The 20,271-nt window shown below is 45.7% G+C and overlaps 1 protein-coding gene across 1 annotated transcript; it reads right to left on the reverse strand.

Moving 5' to 3' along the window:
• Positions 1-9,114: 9,114 nt before the first annotated feature.
• LOC130866261 (cytochrome c oxidase subunit 6B1) lies at positions 9,115-19,619 on the reverse strand. The gene is made up of 4 exons (XM_057757539.1): positions 19,507-19,619; positions 17,491-17,607; positions 16,620-16,720; positions 9,115-9,304 (listed from the first exon to the last, which is right to left on the reverse strand). Exons 2-4 carry the CDS (start codon positions 17,594-17,596, stop codon positions 9,251-9,253), a joined length of 261 nt encoding a protein of 86 aa, XP_057613522.1. The 5' UTR covers positions 17,597-17,607; positions 19,507-19,619; the 3' UTR covers positions 9,115-9,250.
• Positions 19,620-20,271: the final 652 nt, after the last annotated feature.

The following is a 20,271-nucleotide window of genomic DNA, read 5'->3' on the forward strand; positions in this document are numbered from 1 at the left end:
TTAATTCCCGCAGTTCAGAACTGTCGTGAAAACAGTTTGCCACTGCCAGGCCTGTTCCTCTCTCCTACAGAAGTGCTAAGATCTGCCTTCCTGCAATTATCCTTATCAGCGGCATTTGATCAATGATTAGGGTCCAGGCAGAGGACGCCCCTCTAAGATGTTCACACATCTCCAAGGACATAGAATTACTACCTGCCCACACTGCTGCTCTGGTTTTACCCCACGACCAGGACGGTTGTTAACAGCGTAGCCCGGAACTGATAATTCAGAGGCCTGGGTCTCTTTTCCGTGTAGAGCGGGAAGTCTAACTCCAGACCTAGGCCCGTAGAAACTGCAGCGTCTGGTGTTTGTCTTATCAGATTCAAGCACCATCAGCTTCCCTCTGACTTTTTAAGTAGGTTGTTTGGTTACCAGGTAAGCCTCTGTGCTTGCTGGGAGAAAAGAGGCGCGCTGACTTAAACAATCGGCGCTCTACTTATAATTTCACTAGAAATAAACCTTTTCGCTCTTCCTACCACCGAAAAATGTAGTGTAGCGCACTAACCTTCCCCTCTAGAATCCCCTGATGGTTTTTCCCTTTCTTAATTAACTTTCTCCATTAAGGAGTCCACCGGACGTGTACTAGCCACTCCCATGGATCTGTGTGTGAGTGTGAAAACCCTTATCTGATTGTTATGGGCAAAAGAATTCCGGCCCTGGAACCTGCTGGGACTGGGGAATTGCTGATTTTAAGGATATATATGACCGGGAATGTTTGTAACAGGCGGGACTAAGAACCATGTAGAAAAAGGAGAAAAGTAACAGGTGGAACAATGGGAAATGATGGATTGGAGAGAGAACAAAGAAACACAGACAGATGATTCCCATTGTGAGAAGACTTCTTTACCCTCAGATTTTTAGTTCCCCTTTCCCTATTCTTGGCATCTTTAATTGAACTCTGAAGGGGAATCTTAAAGACTAAAACCTTTAAGGAAACCCATAAATATGCTACTATTATATTATATATAAATATTTAAATAAAATGCTAATAAATATAATTATATTTATTTTATAATATACATATATGATTTTTTTATTTTATTTTATTTTTTTTGGGTTTTTCGAGACAGGGTTTCTCTGTGGCTTTGGAGCCTGTCCTGGAACTAGCTCTGTAGACCAGGCTGGTCTCGAACTCACAGAGATCCGCCTGCCTCTGCCTCCCGAGTGCTGGGATTAAAGGCTTGTGCCACCATCGCCCGCATATATGATTTTCTAGACAGGGTTTCTCTCTGTAGCTTTGGAGCCTGGCCTGGCACTGTAGAACAGGCTGGTCTTGAACTCAGAGATCTGCCTGCCTCTGACTCCCAAGTGCTGAGTTTAAGGTGCCACCACCGCTCGGCATAATATTTTATATAATCATACAAATATAATTCATTTATTTTGAGACAGGGTCTCTCTACACAGCTCCAGCTGTCCTGGAATTTACCATGTAGACCAGGCTGCCCTAGAACACACAGATCTCTACCTACCTCTGCCTCTGAATGCTAAGATTAAAGGTGAGAACCATAAAGTTTAGCCCTATGATAACCCTTTCTTTTTTTCGCCGTCCTTGCCTCCCTGGACCTTCTAGCTTGTGCCCTCTCTTCTTTGCTCCAACTCCTTCAGGGTCATTCTTCATAGCCTGGCTCCCCTACCCCCACTGCTTAGAGGCTGAGGCTTCCGGGACTCCTTAGATTGTATTGTAGGGAAAATGAATGCGTTTAAAAAATCTTCTATTTACTTCACTTTTAAAATGGCACTTTTTATCATTATGAATTTTATGTGTTAATTATAGAAAAATTGGAAGCCAGAAATGTAATAAAATGCAAGAAAATGTCGACCGCCTTGGCGAGTTACTCTGTCTAGGGTCTGTAACCCACCTGGCAGTCAATTATTCCAGGGTCACGGAGAGGTACCACCTGAAAGACATGGGCTGGTGAGAAGAAGGAGGCTAGGCAGATTTGTCGAAGCCTCCATTTATTAGAGTCATGGTTGCAGCTTATATAGCCCCTGGATGAGGAGCTTGGGGGGCTGGGGCACGGGATCTTGCCGCGTGGTCCACGTCGGTCACGTAGGCCAAGAGGTTATGATCGGTCAGGTCACGATTCCTCTGCCAGGAGTTCACGAGTTGACACACCTAGTTCTCTAGATAGAGTGTGAGGCGGGTTCCGCTAACAGATAGCTCTCTATTAACAGACAATTTGGGTGTGGGATAGGCTTTGTCAATAAAACAATTCTCAATACAATTGGGAAGTGGAGCCCTCTGCAAACTCCTCAGAGCGATGATCCCTATAATAATTTTGGGGGGGGGACATGGCTCCTGACAAGAAAATGTCTGAGTGCTTTATCCTGAGATTGTCACTTAATATCTTGTCCTTTTGGGGGTATGAATGCTTTACATTTCTTGATCCTCTATGTTCTTTATAATACAATTTCTGTCCTTACGTTTTCTCTAAATATTATATATGGTTATTGGTGACTTTTGCAGATTTTTTTTTTTTTTTTTTTTTGGTTTTTCGAGACAGGGTTTCTCTGTGGTTTTGGAGCCTGTCCTGGAACTAGCTCTTGTAGACCAGGCTGGACTTGAACTCACAGAGATTCGCCTGCCTCTGCCTCCCGAGTGCTGGGATTAAAGGCGTGCGCCACCAACGCCCGGCTTTTGCAGATATTTTATATTGATGGTAATATATTTTATTGTAATTTTCTTTTTTGTTTTGTTTTGTTTTTCGAGACAGGGTTTCTCTGTGGCTTTGGAGTCTGTCCTGGAACTAGCTCTGTAGACCAGGCTGGTCTCGAACTCACAGAGATCCGCCTGCCTCTTACTGTAATTTTCTTAACCTTCTTTTAATTGTTGGAAATTTAGGTTATTTCCAAATTTTCAGTATTACACATAATGTTATGATCATCTCTGTGAGTAAAATGTTATTACCATAGGACGGCCTCTCGCTACTGAGTCATCCAAAGCCGCTCCGTTTTGTCCTCTGTTGCTGCTATAGCATACTAAAGTTAGAAAACAAAGTCAACAAGCCTATACATAAAACATAGCATCGAGAAAGCAAGCCTGTGGTCCAGAATAATAGGTGAAAGTTGTATCCTGCTTTGACTTCTGATTCTTTTTTTTTTTCTTTTGAACACTGCCTGGCCCATTAGTTCCAGCCTCTTATTGGCTAGCTCTTACATATTGATCTAACCCATTTCTAATATTCTGTGTAGTATCACGAGCTGGCTTACCAGGAAAGATCTTAACCTGCGTCTGTCTGGAGTGGGAGAATCATGGCGACTGCCTCTGACTTCTGATTCTTTGCATATTAGTGACATGAGCCTGTAAGACTTTAAGACAATCCTGAAGCCATTTTTGACAATTCTGAATCCTCTCAGCCTCCGTGCCATAGTGCTTCCCCTCTTCCCCTGGGAACCAAGGACCTAACAGCTACACTCGCACATACTCAGTTCCTCAACAATTACCTATATATGTATGTTTTGGTTCGGTCCCCTGGGAGACGGGGTCAAAATGACCTCTTACCTCACCTGATCTGGCAACAGCTCTCCAGTCAATTATTGGTAATAGCCCTTTCGAATAAGCCAATCATAATAGTCAAAGAACAACCCCCCTTGCTTCTGTGGCCCCTTTAAAAGTAGACTGTACCAGCTATTCAAGGTCCCTCGGCTTCCCGAATGCTGGGGGACCCTGTCATGACAGAATTAATAAAATCCTCATGCTTTTGCATCGGCTGTGGTGTGTGCGATGCGTCTCTGGGGGCGACTCCTCCTCGGTGTTTGGACGCTGGAGTCCAACAAGCCGTTATTCTCTCTGTGTGGCAGGAGGGTTTCGCGTTTCTAGTTGTCTGACTTTGTGTGGTCATGTTATTACCTTTTAATGTAATAAAATAAATTGCTCTTTTCTGGTGTGATAATTTTTCCTTCATATTTGTATTAGCCATAGAACAACTCCATCTGAAAACTGAATAAATACTTCTTTTCCTTTGGAAAAAAAAATAATAAATGTTTTTCAAGACAGGGTTTCTCTGTAGTTTTGGAGCTTGTCCTCTGTAGACCAGGCTGTCCTCAAACTCACAGAGATCTGTCTGCCTCTGTCTCCCAAGTGCTGGGATTAAAGGCGTGCTACACCACCACCCGGCCTGCTTTAAAAACATGTTTTAAACTTTATTTTGTGTGTTTGAGTGTTTTGCCTGCATGTTTACATTTACCTATATCCCAGAAGAGGGCATCAGATCCCCAGGAACTGGAGATACAGATGACTGTGAGCCACCAGGCAGGTGCTGGGAATCGAACCCAGGTTCTCTGAAAGACCATCAAATATTCTACACTGCCTAGCCATCTCCCCAGCTACATTTTATAAAATTTATTTTTGTTTTATGTTTATTAGTGGTTTGCCTACATGTCTGTCTGAGGGTGTCAGAAGTCCTGGAACTGACGTTACAGACAGACGTGGGTGTTAGGAATTGAATCTGAGTCCTTTGGAAGAGCAGCCAATGCTCGTAACCACTGAGACATCTCCCCAGCCCCCAAATTTTCATGTTGCTAAAGCCATAATTTGTGCTTTTTGAGATCTTTCTGTTTTTTTTTTTTTTTTTTTCGAGACAGGGTTTCTCTGTGGCTTTGGAACCTGTCCTGGAACTAGCTCTGTAGACCAGGCTGGTCTCGAACTCACAGAGATCTGCCTGCCTCTGCCTCCGAGTGCTGAGATTAAAGGCGTGCGCCACCATCGCCCGGCTTTTTGTTTTGTTTTCTCAGTCAAGGTTTCTTTTCTTTTTTTTTTTTTTTTTTTGGTTTTTCGAGACAGGGTTTCTCTGTGGTTTTGGAGCCTGTCCTGGAACTAGCTCTTGTAGACCAGGCTGGTCTTCAGCCAAGGTTTCTTTGTGTCCTGGAACTCACTCTGTAGATCAGACTGGCCTCAAACTCAGAGATCCACCTGCCTCTGCCTCCTGAGTGCTAGGATTAAAGGCGTGTCACCACCTCCCTGCTTTTGTTTTGTTTTAAATTGTATTTACTTATTGTGTGTGTGTGTGTGTGCGCGTGTGTGGAGGTGAGAGGGTAACTAACATGAGTCAGTTCTCTCCTCCCATCGGCACGGATCTCAGGGCTCAGCAGGTAAAGGTACTTGCCACCAAGCCTGATGACCTGATCTCCATCCCTTGGACTCATGGTTGGAGAGAACTGTCTCCTGCAAACTGTCCTCTGATCTCTACCCTCAGGCTCCAGCACAGGCACCCCTAATACTCATGCACATGCACAAACACACACACAAATAAGTGTAAGAAAAATACTAGCCAGGTGTTTAATCCCAGCATTTAGGAGACAGAGACAGGTGGATCTCTGTGAGTTCGAGGCCAGCCTGGTCTACAAATGGAGTTCCAGGCCAGCCAGGACTGTTACACAGAGGAACCCTGTCTCGAAAGACCATAAAACAAACAACCAAACCAACCAACCAACCAAACAAACAAAAAATCCCCTCAAAAACCAAACAAAAGCCCTAGAGCACTGGGCTGGAGAGATGGCTCAGCAGCCAAAGCGCTAGAGCACTTGTTATTGCTCCTGCAGAGGACCTGGGTTCGATTCTCAGAAATCACATGGTGGTGGCCCAAAGTCATCTGCATAACTCTAGTTCCAGGGGATCCAATGCCTTCTTTCTGGTCTTCAAGGGCACATACATGGAGGCAAAATAATCTTAAAAAAGAAAACATTTTAAAAAGTAACAAGGCAAAATGGCTGGGAGCATAAAAGGTGATTGCCCTGCATGCCTGCCTGCGTGCCTGCCTGCATGCCTGCCTGCATGCCCAAGGCCCTACGGAAAGGCGAGAGAAGCGGCAAAACTATCCTCTGACCTTCTCGTGTGTCCAAACACACATTATACATACCTCTAAATGAGAGGGGGAGTGGAGAGATGACTCAGCGGTTAAGAGTACACACTGCTCTGGAGAACCTGAGTTTAGCTCCTGCCACCCTGGTGCTCACTACTGCTCCATCTCCAGCTTCAGGGAGAATGCTGCCCTCTTCTGGCCTCCACAGGCACATACAATCCCTTATGCACAATTAAAAGTAAAATAAAAAATCTCTAAAAATAAGGAAAATGGCCAGGGCTGGTGATACAAGTGTGTAATACAGCCACTCAGAAGGCTGAGGCAGGAGGATTCCAAGTTCAAGGCATGCCTGGACTACACAGTGAATCAGTCCAAGGTCAGCTTGGGCAATAATAGCAAGATCCTATCTTAAAAAGCAAAATAAAAAGAACTGGGGATGTAAGAGAGAGCTGACTCAGGAGCTAAGAGCATCCTCTGCTCCCGTGGATGGGAGCTCATCCCCAGCACAAGTTATCATGCAGCATACAACCACATGCAATCCCAGTTCCAGATTCAAAACCGTCTTCTGGCCTTATAGGGCATTGTCAGCATTTGCATCTATACATAAAAATTGAGAGAGAGAGAGAGAGAGAGAGAGAGAGAGAGAGAGAGAGAGAGAGAGAGAGAGAGATCTTGTGACACAGCTCAGTTCTTGCCTAGAATCCCCCAGTGAGGGGCTGGGGTGTGGCTCAGTGGTAGAGTCCCTGGCTAGAAACTAGCACTGTGGAGCGCTGGGGGTGTGGCTGTTAGCCTCCGGGTGTCTCTTGAGTTCAACCCCCAGAACCAACAAAACAGTTCTCACTGTCTAAATCAGTTACAAACAGCCCCTCAAGGCCTCTAAGCACTAGTTACTGGTTCTCCTCTAGGCAGGTGTCTTAGAGATCCCACTCAAGGGCTGCTATCCTCAGGACATACAGCATCTCTGTTCATCTGAATTCTCAGCAGACACAGCCATGGCTAAGAGTTCTTGCAGTCATTGGAGACTTTCTAGCTTCCCAGGCCTTCTCCCTGATACATAGATTTACGGCAATTCCTTCGAGGGATGTGCCTGTCTGGCCTTCTCTGACTTTTCATTAGCCCTGGCTGTCCTAGAACTCTCCGCCTGCCTCTGCCTAGGATTAAACGTGCTCCACCACAGCCCAGTTTCATTGATTTTCATTAATCATCATGGTGATAAATACACAAAGAGGAATGAGGCCCAGGACAGGGGAGGGAACCTCGAGCAGGAGCTTGTTACTAGGCCTGAGAATTTCCTGCATTTTTGAATGTTAAAAGTTCAGCTAGTGGGGCTGGAGAGATGGCTCAGTGGTTAAGAGCATTGCCTGCTCTTCCAAAGGTCCTGAGTTCAATTCCCAGCAACCACATGGTGGCTCACAACCATCTGTAATGAGGTCTGGTGCCCTCTTCTGGCCTGCAGACATACACGCAGACAGAATATTGTATACATAATAATAAAAAAAAAAGTTCAGCTAGTGGTGTGTGCATGGAAGCCATGAATTTATGGAGCGGAGGAAAGTTGTAAATTTGAAGCCAGCCTAAGCTATAACGAAACCTATGTATAGTTACAATAGAAAGGGAGGGGAGAGGAGGGAGAGAGAAAAAATCTTGAGGACTGACCTTTTTCTTCTTCTCTCTCCCCCCCTCCCCCCCAAGACAGGGTTTCTGTAACATCCCTAGTTGTCCTGGAACAACTAGTTCGCTCTGTAGACCAGGCTGGCCTCGAACTCACAGATTCACCTGCCTCTGCCTCCCAAGTGCTGGGATTAAAGGTGTGCACCACCAGTACCTGGTAGGATTTACTTTTTAAAGTAAATTTAATTTTCACTAAGGAGGAGAGCTGGAGAGATGGCTCAGGTTAAGAGCACTGGCTGTTCTTGCAGAGGATCCGAGTGTGGTTTCTAGGATCCACATCAGGCAGCTCATAGCTCCCCATCCTGTAATTCCGGTTCCAGGGGGTCCAAAACACTCTTCCAACCTCCAAGAATGTAGCTGTCATGCACACAGCTTCCCCAACACACACATACACATTAAAATAAAAACAAAACAAAAACAAACAAAAACTAAGAGGACAGAACCAAAGGCATGGTGTGCGGCATCATGTAACACTGGCACCTGGGAGGTACCGCCAGAATCTGCAGTTCAAGGTCATCCTGACAAGACAAACACAAAGGAGAAAAGGTAGAGGAAATGGATGGGGCTTTGTTCACAACTGCTGACTCTAGTTGGGGCTGCAGCTCAGCAGCAGAGAGCTTGCTTAGCATGCACAAGGCCCTGGGTTTGATTCCCAGTACTGTCAGAAAAAAAAAAAACCTATCCACATAAGGGGCAACATGGAGATTAATTTTAGCACACTAAAGACTTGAAGCTATTTTGCGTGACCATCCACTCCACTGACTTAGGGATGATCAAAATTTATAAAATAAAAATGTAGGGCTGGAGAGATGGCTCAGAGGTTAAGAGCAGTGGCTGCTCTTCCAGAGGTCCTGAGTTCAATTCCCAATCACCATCTGGTGGCTCACAACCATCTGTAATGAGATCTGGTGCCCTCTTCTGGTCTGCAAGTACACATGCAGACTGAACACTGCATACATAATAAATAAACTTTTACAAAATAAAAAAAATGTGAAACAAGCAGAAAAAAATGGCGACTGGAGAAATGGCTCAGTGGTTATGAGCACTGGCTATTCCTTCAGAGGATCCAGGTTCAATCCCCAGCACCCACCACAGGCTACACAACCCATCTCAGGGTGTCTGATGCCCTCTTCTGGCCTCTGCAGGCATTGCATGCACACTGTACACAGACACATGCACACAAAACACCCATAAACAGAACACTTGCTGCTCTTGCAGAGGACTGGAGCTTGGTTCCCAGCACCTACAATTGCCTGTAACTCCAGCTCTCTTCCCGTCCCCTCAGGCTCACATGTGTACACATACACATGAAATAATACATACATCTTTTTTTGTTTTGTTAAGTTTTTGTGAGACAGGGTTTCCCTATGAAGCACTGGCTGTCCTAGAACTCTTTGTAGACCAGGCTGGCCTCGATCTCACAGAGATCTGCCTTCCTCTGCTTCCTCAGTGCAGGGATTAAAGACGTGCCTCCACCAGCTGAAATAACTAAATCCTTAAAAAGAAATCTACTCTTCGTTTTAAAATAAGAACAATAACCATGTGAGGCCCCTTCTGGGCCAGTGCACCCCGCTTCTTGCCCAGCTGTCCTCTACACACAGCGTCAAACTTTTCAGTGAAATTTTATTAGGTGCTGCATCATGATTCAGGGTCCCAGAGTAGGGACCATCATATACCCAGGTCCCCCTTTACTGCATGGGGAGAGGAGAGCGAACAGAGGAGAGGTGAGTGGAGCCAGGTCAGATCTTCCCAGGAAATGTGCCTTCTGCTCTACGGTCATCCCAGGCTGAGACCTGTAAAAGACAATTGGCGTTAACTCCTCCGGTGACAAACCACATTTCCTTACTTTGCCCACTGACGCATGTGGCCAGCAGAGGACAAGTCCTGCCATGTGCCAACTACTGTCCCAGGGAATCAACAATGACTCACAAAGACAAAACCACTGTTCTTTTCTTTTTTGTTTTTTTTTTTTTGGTTTTTCAAGACAGGGTTTCTCTATGGTTTTGGAGCCTGTCCTGGAACTAGCTCTTGTAGACCAGGCTGGTCTCGAACTCACAGAGATCCGCCTGCCTCTGCCTCCCGAGTGCTGGGATTAAAGGCGTGCGCCACCACCAGCCGGCTCACTGTTCTTTTCTTATTTTTTTTTTGAGATAGGGTTTGTATCCTGTAGACCAGGTTGGCCTTGAACTCAGAGATCCACCTGCCTCTGCCTCCCATGTGCTGGGATTAAAGGCAAGCACCACCACGGCCTGGCTCAGGTTGTTAAACTTTCATGATGTAATGGTTTGAATAAAATATCTCACTGGGGAGGCTGGAGAGATGGCAAAAGTTAAGAGCACTGGCAGCTTCCAGAGGTTCTGAGTTCAATTCCCAACCACCACATGATGGCTCATGACCATCTGTAATGAGGTCCGGTGCCCTCTTCTGGCACGGATGTGTACATGCAGGAGGAAAATTGTATACACAATAAATAAATTTTTCAAAGAAAGAAATCAATCAATCAATCAATTTCATTAGGCTTGGTGGTGGTGGTGCATGCCCTTAATCCTAGCACTTGGGAGGTAGAGGTAGGCAGATCTCTCTGTGAGTCCGAGGCCAGCCTGGTCTACAGAAAGTGTTTTAGGATAGCCGGAGATACACAAAAAAACCCTGGTGGGAGGGGAGGACAAAAGAAGAGAAGAGAAGAGAAGAGAAGAGAAGAGAAGAGAAGAGAAGAGAAGAGAAGAGAAAAGAAAAGAAAAGAAAAGAAAAGAAAAGAAAAGAAAAGAAAAGAAAAAGGGCTCTATGTAGGCAAGCCTGTAGGGCATTTTCTTAATTAGTGATTGATAGAGGAGAGCCCAGCTCACTGTGGATAGTTCCATCCCTGACCTGCAGGTCCTGGATTCTATAAGAAAGCAGGCTGAGCAAACCAGTAAGCAGCATCCTCCATGGCCTCTGCATCAACTCCTGCCCTGCTTGAGTTCCTGTCCCCACAATTTGTTTTTGGTGTTTCACCACAGCAATAGTAACCCTAACTGAGACACTGGGCATTTATAGAAGATGAGGCTGGCCTATATATATTCTAGTGCAAAAGAATAACCAGTTTCTGTAGTCCAGTATCAAAAGATGCCAAGCACAAGGGATTTCACTGCTCATCACAGATGCTGAGTAGGAAAGGAAACTATGGAAAGGCCCCCATCAAACTGCTAACATTCTCAAGAAAAAACACCATTCGGCGGATCTACTTACATACAGGTACACATGATCTGTTTTACATTTGTGCGTGTGCGTGCATGTATGTGGGGGTGGGGACATCTGAAGGAGTTTGGGTCTCTTCTTCCACGTGTGGGTCCTAGGGATCCATTCAGGCTGTCAGCTTTGGCAGCAAGTGCCTTTATCCACTGAGCTATTTCACCCTCACATTTATTTATGAGAGGCTGGGTCAACAGATAAAGCACGGACAAGGGAGACTGCAGTCTGACCGCAAGGGAGCAGACCAGTTTACAGGAGCAACACCACCCAAGGCAAGGAAACCTGCTTGCCTACCACAGGCCAGCACCAAGCTTTGTCATGTTCGCAACCCCTCTGCTGTTCTGCTGCAGTGGTGACTGGCACAGGATGCACCTTCCCAAGGCTGGCTTTGTCTAGAGCCCACACAGACTTCATTGGCCATAGCTCTCTCAGAATTTTTCAGTTACTGGTTTACCTTTTTTTTTTTTTTGGTTTTGCTTTGTTTTTTAAAGAAGGGGTCCTTTTATTTAGATAGGCCTTCCCAGATAGCCCTGGCTGTCCTGAACTCACTATGTAGACCAAGTCGGTCCCAAACTCAGAGACCTGACTGCCTCTTTCTCTTAAGTGCTGGCAAGACCTGTTTCACCACACTTGACATAAGGGTGTTGTGGGATATTTGTACTCTGTGTGAAGCTATACTGTTGTGATTGGTGTAATAAAGAGCTGAATGGCCAATGGCTAGGCAGGAGGAATAAGTGGGACTGCTGGGCAGAGAGAGAGGAAGCAGGAGATGAATCAGAGATATGGAAGAAGCAGGATGGTTGGTACATGACAGAACGTAAAGTAGTAAGAATGAGTTAATTTGTTAGAAGAGTTAGTTAAAAGCAAACCTAAACTAAGGCTGAGCTTTCATAATTAAGTCACCCTGTGGTTATTTGTGAGCTGATGGCCCAAAGAAAAATCTGACTGCATAGGATTTTCGTTTGGTTGGTTTTGGTTTTTTGAGACAGTTTCTCTGTGTAACAGCTCTGGCTGACCTGAAACTCACTTTGTAGACCAGGCTGGCAGTGATGGAAGAGACTTTTAATTCCAGTACTTGGGAGGCAGAGGCAGGTGGATCTCTCAAACTCTGTGAGTTCCAGACGAGCTTGTTCTACAAAGTTAGTTCCAGGACAACCAGGGCTGTTACATAGAAAATCTCTGTTTGAACAAAACAAAAAACAAAAAAACAAAAGCACACCAAGGGAGTTAGATGGCTCTGTGGTTAGGAGTACTTGCTGTTTTTGCAGAGGAGCCAGGTTTGATTTCAGCACCCAAATGGTAGCTCACAACCAATGGTAACTCCACTCTCATGGGATCTATTGCCTTCTGACCTTTACAGGCACTAGGTATCCACTCAGTACAGACACATGTGCAGGTAAAATGCTCATACATATAAATTAAAAGAAAAAAGCACACACAAAGAAGCCTCACGCGTGGTGGCACTCTTACACTCCCAGCACTTAGGAAGTAGAGGCAAATGATCAAGAGTTCAAGGTTAGCATCAGCTATCTACTGAGCTTAACACCAGCCAAGAACACAGGAGGCTCTGTCTCAAGACATTAACCACAACACAAAACTACAGCATGAGGCATAAGGACCTTTGGCAAATTATCCCTTTACCCCAATAGACCCACCACACACACGCACACGCACACGCACACGCACACACACACACACACACTGTGGAAATAGGAAATCATGCACACATAAACACTGTGGAAATAGGAAATCATGCAAACAGGGAAAAACATTCCCTGTCATGGATTTATTCCCCCAAAGACCAAGTCCAGCTAAAGAGCAGTACTGTGGGACAATAGTTTTGTACCCTATAAAGATTTGTCACTTGTATTGGTTTAACAAAATGCCGATTGGCCAGTATTCAGGCAGGATGTATAGATGGGGTGACCAGAACAGAATTATAAAAAGAGGAAAGCTTGGTCTGCACTTGTCACCCAGACCCAGATGAAGCAAGATGAGAATGCCTCATTGATAAAAGGTACCATCCTTGTGGCTAACATAGACAAGAAATATGGGTTAAGATGTAAGAGTTAGTTAATAAGAAGCCTGAGATAATAGGCCAACCAGTTTAAAATTAATGTAGACCTCTGTGTGTTTCTTTGGGACTGAACCTCTGCCTACAAAATGAAAGCCTCTGTCAACAGAGCAGAGGATTTTTTTTTTCTTTTTAAAGATTTATTTATTATATACACAGTGTTCTGCCTGCATATATGCCTGCACACCAGAAGAGGGCACCAGATCTTATTATAGATGGTTGTGAACCACCATGTCGTTGCAAGGAGTTAACTCAGGACCTCTGGAAGAGCAGTCACTGCTCTTAATCTCTGAGCCATCTCTCTCCAGCCCCCTTTTTTGATTCTTAGAAGATAAAGCAAAAAACAAATAAACAAACAAAAACAAAAAACAAAAAAAGCACATACAATCAGATGTGTTAGCTCAGACCTGCATTGAGCAATCAGGAGCTAGAGGTTGGCAGACTGTGGTGAATATCAGGGCCAGTCTTGCTCAAAAATAAAAGGTAAAATACAGAGTGTGAACCATATCTGTATAAAGTTGTAAACATACACACACATACCACTACCACTAGAGGAGGAGGAAAAAGAAAAGGAAGAAGAATAAGAAAGAAAGGAACCTACATCCAGTTACTTTAAAAATTCTACAAAACACAGCTGAGCAGTGGCGGTGCACACTTTTAATCCCAGCATTTGGGAGGCAGAGGCAGGCGGATCTCTGTGAGTTTGCAACCAGAGCTAGTTCCAGGACAGACTCCAATGCTACACAGAGAAACCCTGTCTCAAAAAAAACCGAAATAATTAATAATAAAATTCTACAAAACACTTAACTTTTTAGGAAAACAAAATGTTTTTATTAGGGAAAATAAAAGATGACTGGACAAAAATGATTCAAATGCAGATAATAGAGGTACTGACCTTTGTCCCCACAAACACATATAAGATTAGAATAGCCTTAAACACTTAAACACACACACACACACACACACAAGTCTGGGGAGATGACTCAGTGTTTAAGAGCACTTGCTGCTCTTGCCTGTTGCAGAGGGCTGGAGTTCAGTTCCCAACCCCCATGTTAGGCAGCTCACAGCTGCCTGTATATCCTGTTCCAGAGGATCTGACACTCTTCTGACCACTCCAGGCACCTGCATTCACCTTTAACACACACATATTCATAATTAAAAGCTGAAGTTTCTAAAAATAACCACGAACCTACAGATGGGGCTGGAGCGATGACTCTGGTTAAGAGCACAGGAAGAGCAGAGTTCAGTCCCCAGACCTGTATCAGGAGGCTCATGACCAACTGTGACTCCAGCTCCAGAAGGCTCTGACTCCTCTGGCCTCCAGGGACACCCCCTCAAATGCACATACCCAAGCACATAATTAATAACATCTTAAAAAACACAAGCCAGGCGGTGTTAGCACACACCTTTAATCCCAGCACTCAGGAGGCAGAGGTAGGCAGACCTCTGTGAGTTTGAGGTCAGCCTGGTCTACAAAGCAAGTCTGGACAGCCAGCACTGCTACACAGAGAAATTCTGTCTTGAAAAACAAAACAAAACCAAACCAATATATAAAAATTCCTGTACCATATATAGGCAGCCGGTAGACTGCTTGCCTAGCACACAGGAAGCACGGCATCCATCCTGGCACTGCTTCAGACAGGGTGTGGTGGCCTTTGTCTGTAACCCCAGCTCCCAGGAGGCTGAGGCAGGATCTCAGGAGTTCAAGGTCATTCTAGACTAAGTAAGACTCTGTCTAACAACAATCACCATTCCACAGCAAGTCAAAGCAAATCTCGATACAATATACAATACGAGAGGCTGGAGAGATGACTCACCAATTAAGTGTACTTCTTGCTCTTGCAGAGGACCCAGGTTTGATTCCCAGCACCCATATGGAGGCTCACAATCTGTAACTCCAGTTCCAGGAGACCAAACACCTTCTACTGACCCCCACAGGCACACATATGGGTGCTACATATTTACACACATTTAAAAAAAAATAATGGGGTCTCAAGTAGCCCAGGATGACCATTAACTTCTATCCACCTCCTGTGTGCATGAATGTTATAATCACTTCATCAATTCTTTTTTTTTTTTTTTTGGTTTTTCGAGACAGGGTTTCTCTGTGGTTTTGGAGCCTGTCCTGGAACTAGCTCTTGTAGACCAGGCTGGTCTCGAACTCACAGAGATCCACCTGCCTCTGCCTCCCAAGTGCTGGGATTAAAGGCGTGCGCCATCACCGCCCGGCACTTCATCAATTCTTATAAAAATCGAGCATCTCTTGATGTCATATAGTCAGCAGGGTCCTCTGATTTCACAAAAGAGAATATGTTGGAATATTAAATACTGACTAGTCGGGAGGCAGAGGCAGGCGGATCTCTGTGAGTTCGAGACCAGCCTGGTCTACAGAGCTAGTTCCAGGACAGGCTCCAAAGCCACAAAGAAACCCTGTCTCGAAAAACAAAAAACAAAAACAAACAAACAAACAAAAATACTGACTAGAAGTCTCACATCAGTGCTAGAGGCACTCTCTCCGTGGGCCCTGATTTAGTGGCGATGCCTACTCAACAGGCAGGGGGCGAAAAGGCACATCTGAGGTTTGCCCTAGAGTACTTCAGCAAGGGAGGAAGAAAAAGGAAAAACATGGGGCTGGAGAGATGGCTCAGTGGTTAAGAGCATTGACTGTTCTTCCTAGAGGACCTGAGTTCAATTCCCAGCAACCACATGGTGGCTCACAACCATCTATAATGAGATCTGGCACCCTCTTCTGGTGTGCAGGCATACATGGAGGCAGAATGTTGTATACATAATAAATAAATAAACATTTAAAAAAAAAAAAAAGAAAAGAAAAAGGATAAACATGAACCCAAGAGGCTGTGGGAGGAGGATCAGGAGTTCAACACCAGCCTGCACTACACAGCAAGACCCTGTCTTAACATGGAGAATGTGGGGCCAGCGATGGACCAGGAGAGGAAGTGCTTGCCAGGTGAGCCTGAGAACCCGCGTTTGCATCTGCAAAGGTGGGCAGGAAATCTGACTCCACACAGCTGTCCTCTGATCTCTGCACGTATGCAGTGGCACACCTGTACCACCCACACCCCACATGTACAATACATTTTAAAAAACTACAGAGAGCCGGGCGGTGATGGCGCACACCTTTAATCCCAACACTCGAGAGGCAGAGGCAGGCAGATCTCTGTGAGTTCAAGATCAGCCTGGCCTACAGAGTGAGTTCCAGGGAAGTCAGGGCTACACAGAGAAACCCTGTCCCAAAAAACAAAACAAGATTTTATTTTTAATTATGTATGTATGTGTATCTGTGTGTGGGTTTGTATACAGAGCTCAGTGTCCTTGGAGTCCACAGGATGCCCGCCAGTTATGGGCAGCTGTTATAGACATGGGTGCTGGGAACCCAACCTAGGTCATTTTGAACTAGAAATGCTAAGTCTCCTTTAATTTTCCTTCCGTTTTTTTGTTTTTTGAGACAGAATTTCTCTGTGTAGTCCTAGTTGTCCTGGAACTTGCTCCGCATACCAGGCTGGCCCTGAACCACAGAGATTGCACCTCTGCCTCCCAAGAGTGCTGGGATTAAAGGTGTGTGCCACTACCATTCTTCCAAAGTCCAGGTTTCTACAGTGCATAGCCGAGGAAGCGGATCTAGGAGGGTGGTCCTGGGATGGAGGCCCTAACTGAGGAGGGATTAGTGACACTGTATGGTTGGTCCTATCTTGGCCCTTGGAGATGAATTCTCACTTGTCACCATAGTCGTCTCTGCCAGGTCCTCACTTGAACACCCAAGGGTCCCACTGGAAGGCACATACCCATGATACGGGGCAGAGGGACTTGTATACACGTCGGTACCACTCACACACGGAGACATCACCCCCCTTTGCGGTCATTGCCTTCTCGCAGCGGTGGAAGTCTGTGAAGAAAAGAGGCTTGGATCAACTTTTTGAGGAAGTTTTTGCTTCATGATTGGTTATATACACAGAGGGAATGCAAACTCATAAGTATACCATAACGAGCTGCATACACCTGACCTAGGCAGCTACACTGTTGCTCAATTAGAACATTCTAGAGCTAGGGATGACAGCAAAGTATGAGGGGAAGAGATGAGGATGATGGAAGTACAGACAGGGCTGGGAAAGGGGAAGATGGTCTTGATCAGAAGCAAGGAAGACAGGAGGGCGAACCGGTATTTATTCTGTTTTATATTTTTTAAGGGAAGGTCATATGGACTCAAGTGTGGTAGGAGCACCAAAATGTGACTGTTTTTACCAGTGGTGTCGTGCCTCTAGTGAGGAGAAAGGGAAGTGTGTTTAAGACCAGGCACAAAGCAGACAGAGAACAGAGAGATGACAATACCCATCTTCTACACGGATGTGATGGCAGGACTCACTTCTGAACTAAGCATTTACGTGTTATATTCACTTGTATGTAGCGTGCATGTGTGGCATACACACAAAATGTATACACAATTCTTTAAAAAAAAATTATTGCTGAGACTAAAGTTTGTGACCTTGACAGATAGTATGAGGGACTGGGCCATCCAGACAGTAAATCCAGAGTGAATGGCCACAAGCTGGTATGCATAGGTCTCTGTTGCCTACCTGGCTTCACGAGGCAAGAGGTATGTAGAAGACACAGGTGAGATCCACACATATTACCCTCCCACCCCGGTATTCTGCTTACCCAGATAGTTCTGCCAGCAGTTCCTGGTCTGGTTCTGGTTTGGGAAGCGGCTGTCAAAGGGGGCAGTTTTGTAGTTCTTGATTTTGGTCTTGATGTCTTCAGCCATGGTGCCGATTTCTGGATACAAACAGAGTTGGTACATTGGCAACCATTCTAGCGGTGCCTGGGCATAGGGATGTCAGATCAACGAGGTCCATGGAAGAAGACCAGATCAGAAGAATGGGTTGAATGTGAACAAGCTATTACCTCCTTCTCCTCAACAAACACAGAAAGATGAAGGGCAGCGAGAATCCATGTGTCTGAGTGTAGAAGTCACAGTAGGGTCAGGAGACAGAGGTCTTCTTGGCAAAACCAGGTTTTATCCTTATATTCCAGCTAACACTTACTGTGTGCATAGCACATACTATGTGCACTCTATACACACCTACCTAGTCCTATAGCCATTCTAAAAGGTATTACTATCTGTGCTGTCTATATGAGGGACAGGGTAGCTAAATGACTTCCCAAGGTCATACAGCACCCGGATGGTTGTGCTGTATCCATCATCATCAAAAACAACATTACAAGGGGGTCTGGTGAACTCATAAACTTTTCTCAAAATATGGCTCAATGAGCCGGGCAGTGGTGGCGCACGCCTTTGATCCCAGTACTCGGGAGTCAGAGACAGGAGGATCTCTGTGAGTTAGAGGCAAGTTTGGTCCACAGAGTGAGTTCCAGAACAGCGAGGCTACACAGAGAAACCCTGTCTCGAAAAAAACTAAAGGGAAAAAGAAAAAAAATAAGTGACTCAATGCATTGCAAAACTGCTTATTTGACATTTACACACACACACACACACATATGTCAGGCAGGCTATATGAAAAAGTTGCTTTTTTTTGTTTTTAATTCCATGACAAGAATGATACAGTAGCATATATATATATATAAGAACTGACCAAGTAACCCCGGTGACTTGTGATACTTGCAACTAGAATGTGTCAGGTATCTGTGATTTTTTTTTTTTTTTTTTTTTTTTTTGGATTTTCAAGACAGGGTTTCTCTGTAGTTTTTGGTGCCTGTCCTGGAACTAGCTCTTGTAGACCAGGCTGGCCTCGAACTCACAGAGATCCGCCTGCCTCTGCCTCCCGAGTGCTGGGATTAAAGGCGTGCGCCACCACCGCCCGGCTAGGTATCTGTGATTTTGACTGCTGACAAAGTTCCATAGGTTGCCAAACCTACTGAAGTTGCTGCCTCCATTCAACAAAAGTAAATGCTACATTTCAACCAGAGGTTAATAAAACCACCATGCAACTCCCCCACATGCATGCAAATACCTTAGCGCCTCGAATTCTATTGGCTCTGAGTATCCACGGCTTTTTTTTTTTTAAACCCTCTGATATTACTGAAAAGATGACACAGTCAAAATCACCGAACCCAGGAAAAACTGTCTATTCTAGAGAATTTGCGGGACCTTGGCGCCACAGAAGTACGCAGACCAGTGTCAATTCAAGTGGCCCGAAGTGGAGCATCTGGGGCAGCAGAAAGGGGTCATTTGGGGAGGCAGGGTAGGGACGGAGGATTTAACAGACCCAGTGTTGGAAGCAATTTTGTGCCATATCTCGAGTTTATCAAAGATGATGCCGCGGGAAAAGGAACAAGACGAGGTGACAGGCTGAGGCCTTGGAACGCGGGCGGCCACGCCTGAGAACCCGCGGCTAAAAGCACCACAGTCCAACTTGCTGGGTTCAAATCCTTGTCATCGTGTAACGGAGGCTAAAGCGCTTCACACTGCAGCCCCAGCGCTGTCAAAGGTGACAGTAGCGGTCCTAGCTCGTAGGGCTGGAGGAAGGAATAAGTTAATAGAGACGTCTCAGAATGAGACCTAGCAACAAGAAAGAAGGCTGCAATGGTCAGCTCCACGACCTCGGGCCCGAGGCAGCCATGGCGGCCGGAAGCTCCTTCCCGGCGTCAGGGAAGCCCCGGGCCGCTTCTCTGCTCCGGACTGGGTTCCCCGGGATCCCGACCCTTCGCACTCACCTAAAGTCCTGGAACAGCAGTAGTTCAATGTGACCCTTAGCAAAGACGCCAAAGTCAGACAGGAAACGGAATTCCGACCGGCCGGAAGCTGCGAGAGGAGGAGCCGAACTGAGTCCTCCAGCGGCTAGAGAAGGCACGGGAGGCGTGTCCAGAAGCGGCCATGGCCACGCCCACTTCCAAAGAATCCTGACCTCCTATTGAGCTAAATCCTGTTCTTTATTGTTGCCGGTCCAATCGGGAAGCTACTAAATTCTAATTATGGGCTCTTGACACCTGCTGTCCTTCTGGGAGGAAAAAGACAGTCGCAGGACTATATGCAGAGCGGGAATGGAAAAATGTCCCAGATAATCTGATTGTGTTTTGAGACAGGATTTCGAGGTAAGGCTGGCCTCGAACTCAGATTCCGACGTGCTGGGATAACAAACTTGTACCACTATGCCTGGATTCGAAAGTTATTTTCATTCATGTGTTGAGGGACATCCACCAGAGACCTCTGGGTTTTTTCGAGACAGGGTTTCTCTGTGGCTTTGGAGCCTGTCCTGGAACTAGCTCTGTAGACCAGGCTGGTCTCAAACTCACAGAGATCCGCCTGCCTCTGCCTCCCGAGTGCTGGGATTAAAGGCGTGCGCCACCATCGCCCGGCTCAGGGTGAGTTTTTAAAGGGCAAAAACCGTATTCTGGGTTGGCATGCTTCAGTTAACAAGAACAGTTAGCCAGCTGGGCAATGGTAGTACATACCTTTAACCCCTGCATTTGGTCAGCAGA

This window comes from Chionomys nivalis, chromosome 2, assembly GCF_950005125.1.
Source record: "Chionomys nivalis chromosome 2, mChiNiv1.1, whole genome shotgun sequence".
NCBI lineage: Eukaryota > Metazoa > Chordata > Mammalia > Rodentia > Cricetidae > Chionomys > Chionomys nivalis.

What these genes read in the sequence shown, in the direction of transcription:
- LOC130866261 (XM_057757539.1), bottom strand. Translation starts at nt 17,596, where the DNA reads ATGGCTGAAGACATCAAGACCAAAATCAAGAACTACAAAACTGCCCCC. An exon ending in CTGCTGGCAGAACTATCTGG is followed by an intron (nt 16,721 to 17,490) that starts GTAAGCAGAATA and finishes TTTTCTTCACAG; the next exon opens with ACTTCCACCGCTGCGAGAAG. An exon ending in CCCTCTGCCCCGTATCATGG is followed by an intron (nt 9,305 to 16,619) that starts GTATGTGCCTTC and finishes TGTCTTTTACAG; the next exon opens with GTCTCAGCCTGGGATGACCG.